Raw genomic sequence first — 6,135 nt, forward strand, 5'->3', positions numbered from 1 at the left:
CAATTTCCCTCAGCTCCCTTCTCCTCTCATAACTTTTAACAACATTCTCATTCCACTCTTTTTAAAAAAGGTTTTATTTATTTATGAGAGAGAGCATGAGTGGAGGGTGAGGGCGGGGTGGGGTGTGGGATAAGCAGGCTCCCCACTGAGCAAGGAGCCCAATTCGATTAGGGGCTCAATCCCAGGATCCTGGGATCATGACCTGAGCTGAAGGCAGACGCTTAACCGAGTCAACCAGGTGCCCCTCATTTCCAGTCTTGATGCCTAACCTCATCCCAGCTCCAATCCATTTTGCACACTGCCACCAGATTATTTTTCCCTTTGTCAAAAATGTCTAGTAACTCCCAGGATATGACAGGGTATTTCAATCTCAGTAGGGGTTTGGGATCTCCCCCACTGCAGATTTCCTCACCCTTGATTTCCACCCTTTTCTCTCATCACTTCTTTTCCCACAGCTTCCATTTCAGGCAAATTGGTTACCTTCTTATCATAGGAACAGATTCCCCACCTCACGACTATCTTCAAACTATTTTCCTCACCTGAAATGCTTTTCTGTGTTTTCTCATGCTGTCCTTTCAGAGCCCAGCTTAAAGCTTTCTAGCAACTTCGTCATTTAACCAGACAGCACATATCTGACTATGAACATTGCCCAGGTGCTATTAGTCATCCTTTTGCATTTATGTGCCTTATCTCACCAGCTAGATTTAAAAACATGAGAACATTTTTTTGGTCAGTCAAAACATACAACTTTATTGATGATACACAAATAAAGTCTTTGGTGGATAAATTCAAGTCAAAACAAATGACAGAAGTGTAGGCTATTTATGATGGACAGGTTCACTGTCAACTCACATAGAGGAACCAGTAAAAATATTTCCATTCAAGCAGCACGATTAAAGTCACAAATGCGTTTTCAGTACAAGAGGACTATTTATTTGGTATTCATAAAATGATTCAGCTTCAAGCTGGAGACTGTCACAGATAACATCATTCTGGATGATACATTATTCAAAACTGGCAGCTGAAAGGATCCCTTTAGTACATGGACAAGTGGAAAAGCAATAACTTTCAATTTTCATTGCTTCCAGACTGGAAAATCAAGAAATTTCTTCAAGTCTTTTGAGAGCACATAGCCAATCAGAATTTGTCCACTAGTTTTATAACTTTCACTTTCACCAAGAGGTCATGGTGATCGGCTAAGGCTCGAATTTTCTTAACGCACACTCCAGATGTAGTGCATAAGTAAAAAAGGGAACCTTTATTGAATTCTCTGTAGTTGAATACTTCTGCTCTGAGATTGTCATAGATGATCTCAAACAGAGTAAGGGCATTAATAAGAATTTCTGATTCCACATAAGAATTATAAAGGGAACTAAAGGATGATGGCACTTGGGTGCTAAGCAGTTTTTTTAACATATCTGGATTTTCAGCAAAATTTGAAAGTATTTTCAAAATCTCAACCTTGATTTTTCCACCTCCCTGAGATAACAAACGGAAAAAGTTTGCAATGGAGTTGACAAGCAGGTGCTGGTAGTCATTGGTAATTGTCATGTTTGTTAAAAATTTTAGTCCGACTACCTGTACTGCTGAGTTCAAGTTAGAGGCCATGATATCATCCATTACTTTATTCATGTATACCTGAAGTCGGCCCTGATTTTCATAGTTCTCACTCAGGTTATTCATGGCCATTAAGGCTTTTTCCTTAATGTGGGGATCGGTTTTGTTGATCATGTTTGCAATAATTGGGAGGCCTCCCAATTTGCGAATTGTGTCTTGGTTGCATGAATAATTGGCATTGTTGCTCAGAGTGAGCAAAGCTACCTGTTGGATGAAAGGATCATCAGATTTCTGAAGCAAAGCAAGGACTTTCCTGAGGTCTCGGACACCCAGAATCTCATCTATTTCATAAGGAAAGGGGCGCTTCTGCATGGGAACAGGTCTCCTCCCCCCTCTCCCTCTCTGCTGGGTTTCAGGCTCAGAGTCTGACTCGGACTCTGTGTCAGTCCACCCGGACTCCCCTTCCTCAGAATCAGGGACCTCTGCCAGGAAAGCCTGTCCCCCGTTAGCGGAGGCTGCAGCAGCTGCCGCAGCCCCATCCCCAGGGCGGAAACCCAGCCCCAGTTCATCTACTTCCACCTTGTTTTTCTTGCCCTTGCCCTTGCCCCCAGTCCGAGACCTGGTTGCCTTGGCTCCACCTTTGGGTACAGCTCCAGCCACTGACCCGGCCTTCGGTATAGCGCCGGTATGAGCCCCAGGCGTTGCTTTCTTGGAGGATGCTGCTGTTCTGGGGTATCCTGAAGTCCCAGGAGCCTCCGCAGCCCCAGTAGGCACTGTTGCCCCAGAAGGCACTGTTGCGGCAGGAGGCATTGTGGGTACAGGAGCCTCCGCAGCCTCTGTAGATGCTGCCGCCTCGGTAGGGGCTGGCGCCCTGGGAGGCACCATGGGCACCCCGGCAGCCTCTGCTGTGCCAGGGGCTTCTGGCGAATTGGGAGCCCTTGCCACTGTGGGGGCTTCTGCAGCCACGGAAGCCTCTGCCTCCCCGGGGGGTGGTGCCATTGAGGAAGGCGCTGTGGCCCTTGCTACTGGTTCAGCCTTAGATCCAACCCCTGCCCCTTCTGCCTCCTGGACCTGATTTCCTGCCCCACTCTGAGCCTCAGCGCTGGCTGCAGCTGGGGCCACTGCCTCATCTCCAGCTGCTTCCAGAGCAGAGGCTTCATCCTGGGCCCTGTCCTCTGTCCGAGTGCGGACTGGGGTTGGAGGACCGAATCCAGGCCCAAGGTCAATTGTGAATCCAGCCCTTGGTCCGGCTCTAGCCCTGGCTCCATTCCCAGCCACAGCCCTTGTCCTGGGCTTGGCCATTCTCTTCTTTGTCTGGTTTCTTCCCCTGGCATATTTGTAGACACAGTACCAGGCACTAGCCCCAATCACTATCCCGGCGGCGACACAGCCAGCATCTCGAACTCGGCTCATGGTGCAGCTGGAGTAATTCTCTGATCCAGGGTGTGGACCTGGCTTTCCTAAATGGGATGTGTGCACGTCTGGGCGAGGCACTTCCGCTCAGGCTCACAGGTTTTCCACAGGCTACAAGCAGAGCAGGACCTGGGACAAAGGACAGAAATGAAACTTAAGGTTCTGGCTCACTCTGTGCTTAACCAGGCCTACACAGAGGAGCGTTTGGAAACATAATGCTTGGTGCGTGGGCTAGTACCCAGACACAGGACCCAGGTTGTCTAAGGTTTCCTACACCTTCATCCCTAGCTGGCCCTACCCAATGCCAACACACTATTTCCCAGCACCTAAATGGGGGATGAGAGGCAGTATGGACACTAGGAAAGCTGGTGGAGAGCAGAACAACAGTAAAGACCCCAGATGCTGCTCTGATTCCCCCCTCAGTCATGCCCAAGGATTCCCAGATGGTGCTCATGCACATACCAACCTGCTGGGAACACGGGCAGTTTACTTTTTTCCACCAAGCTTGTACTTGTGCAGGGCCTCAAATTCAGGCAGACCTGCAGAGAGAGAGCCCAGAAAGGGTGTTTTGGGGTCGTTGGTAGATGGAATCCGTTTCCTATGCCGATTTGAATCCTTGTGGGTGAAGTTTTCCGTCTCAGGGATACTCTTCCCCTCTTTAACCCTTCCTCATCAAACCATTAATTAAGAAGGCAGATGTCACACCTCTTTCTCTGCACCAAAAAAAGGCAGGCCAAAGGCAAGGGTGACTCCCTACAGAGGGAGGAGATGGGGGAAGAGAAGCCTCTGGCCCCAGGCTCTGCTCCGGTTTCCGCCATATCCACACCAGGGGTTCCCAGACAATTCCCACTCTCCACACTGACCTCCAGGGATTCAGGGCTGTTTCCTCTTCGTTCAGTTCAGTGAAAGCTTCATCCTAAGGACAGACTGAAGGGCAGAAATACAGACACCAGAGGTTGGAGACTGAGCCTGGTGTTTGGAGACCCAGGCCACAAGTCCCCATAATTGCCTTCTAGCATTCGCGTAGCCTATAATGACAACCTCTCAATTCCCTCAACTCTTCTTACCCCTCCCATCCCACACCATCTCCCCCCTCCTGCGCAGACTCCCCAGGCACTCAACCACTCCTTCCTTTTGCCCCGCCCCACCCGTCCGCCATTTCTCCGGGACACACAGCCACACCCCTTCTCCTGCACCCAAGCGGGAGGGGGCGGGGCGAGGGTGCAGCAAAAACTGGATGGGACGCGGGTGAGGGATTACTGCCAAACAATCTAGTGTCTTCCTCCCAGGATCACCCGTCCTTCAGTCTCCAGCCCCCCGACGTAGCATAAGCCTGCAGATCAGAGGCCCCGATGTCTGACCTTTCGGTTTGAGGGTCGTGATTTTCCACTGTTTCTCCGTTCTGGGCTCCGCCTCCCACCCCCCACCCAAATCCCCTAATAACCGCTAAGCCTCCCTCCAGCGTACCAGAACTCCCTTTCCAGGACTCAATAAATAGGGGTGAAGGGCTGTGTGGGTTGGAGGTGTCTGGAAAGCAGTCTGGGAGTTAACACAGCGGTTTAATACCAGATTCTCTCAGGGTCCCCCCCTTCCCGTGAAGTCCAGACAGCGCCAAACCCGCCATCTCCCCTACAGACGCTGGCACACCCATTTTCCAGCACCCCCAAAGGACCGGGGGCCGGCGGGGGGGCGGGGGAGGGGAAAGTGGAAGGCGTAGTCGGGGGAGGTATCTGCAAAGTGAGGGTGAGAGTGAACGGGCCAGGCCGGCTTGTTTCCAATTGCGTCCCCTCCGATCACCCTTGCCCAACAACCACCCCGCTGGCCTTATATGCGCTGCCACGTTTATTTCTCTCCCTCCTCCTCTCAAAACAGGACGGGATGTGGGGGTGCGGGGCCGAAGTGTCAAACACAAAACCAGAAAACATTGACTGGGAGAGGAAGTAAGCGGATTCTCCGCAAGTATATCAGTCTTTAGGTTCCCCCCTCCCCCTCTCCCCGCCGCCCACCAAAATGAGCTGCGACTGAGCGCGGGGATCGGGAAAGCCGGCCAGGAGCGAGCGAGGTAGAGGCACCCGCGGCCTCAGACGCCCGCCTCTCTGAGCTACCCCTTTCAGGAGTGCCAGGCTATGCCCACCCTCACACCCACCTGCCCGGATCTGGGGGAATTTTCTCCTCCTCCTCCTCGCCTGGGTTAAACGCACGGCAGTGCGCGGCGCAAGAGAGTTGGTACCCAGAGGAGGACGGAGGACGGCCGTCAGGGCTTTAAGTACCTTTGCCCACGTCAGCTCCTGGTCACGTGAGGGCTGCATCGCCAGTAAGCGTGGGTCCCCAATTTCCACTCCTACCGAGAGCATGAGCCCCCTCCTTTAGCCCCCCTCCTACCTCACCCCACCACATCAGGTCCTGTCACTCTCTCTCTCTCTCTCTCTTTTTTTTTTTTTGTCTTCGTAGTCCCGGAGGCCAAAAGTAGCCCCTTCTCCCTGTGTTAGAATTTGCCTTTTTCTAGATACCGGGGATGGATGCATCTTCTCGGAGCGCTACTGGCAAAATTTACTTGTGTGTGTTGTGTGTTGGGGAATTGTTTCATTCCTTCGTAGGCAACTGGACACTCTCTCCTCGCTCCACTTTCAATCCTCCAGCCACTGGTGCCACCGTTTCCCTTGCAGTCAGGCGCCTGTTCCAGTATAAGTAAGAGGCAGAGTGTCAGAAAGGAGACAAGGAATGGGAATGGGGTCTGTATTTCTGTAACATTCCTCCGATTTGTTTTTAAAGCGATCACCACCTTTTATTAATACAGTAAGAAAATACCACAGTGTGGGAAGCAGCAACAAAAAAGAGCTGCATGATTTATAGAGATTTCCAACTAATATTTGAAGGCACCATTAATTTTGGTTAATTTTTACCACACAGAAAATGAATTCTATTGACCACATAGGAAATAGTTTTCAAAACATGTTAAGGGATTTGAACATCTAAAAATGGAATTTTCCCCAACTAGATAAGCATGTTTTAATGTGATCTGTAAATTGATCCATGGCGAGATGTTAGGTTGTCCAGTCTTATTTATTTTGGACAAATAATATCCTACTTTTTCTCCTTCTGGGACAGCTTTTCAGTTGGATAAATAAATGATCCTGTCTTGTTCTGTTAGAGAAACATTTATTT

The 6,135-nt window shown here is 50.4% G+C and overlaps 1 protein-coding gene across 1 annotated transcript; it reads right to left on the minus strand.

The window, feature by feature from the left end:
• Positions 1 to 721: 721 nt before the first annotated feature.
• ARMCX2 (armadillo repeat containing X-linked 2) lies at positions 722 to 5,203 on the minus strand. The gene is made up of 4 exons (XM_004777130.3): positions 5,117 to 5,203; positions 3,834 to 3,897; positions 3,437 to 3,509; positions 722 to 3,099 (listed from the first exon to the last, which is right to left on the minus strand). Exon 4 carries the CDS (start codon positions 2,968 to 2,970, stop codon positions 1,138 to 1,140), a length of 1,833 nt encoding a protein of 610 aa, XP_004777187.1. The 5' UTR covers positions 2,971 to 3,099; positions 3,437 to 3,509; positions 3,834 to 3,897; positions 5,117 to 5,203; the 3' UTR covers positions 722 to 1,137.
• Between the last annotated feature and the right edge of the window lie 932 nt (positions 5,204 to 6,135).

The sequence above is a fragment of the Mustela putorius genome, unplaced genomic scaffold (genome assembly GCF_011764305.1).
Source record: "Mustela putorius furo isolate JIRA1106 unplaced genomic scaffold, ASM1176430v1.1 tig00000842_pilon_pilon_pilon, whole genome shotgun sequence".
Lineage (NCBI taxonomy): Eukaryota > Metazoa > Chordata > Mammalia > Carnivora > Mustelidae > Mustela > Mustela putorius.

Excerpts from the sequence above, each read along its gene's own strand:
- ARMCX2 (XM_004777130.3), bottom strand. The coding sequence starts at position 2,970 with ATGAGCCGAGTTCGAGATGCTGGCTGTGTCGCCGCCGGGATAGTGATT.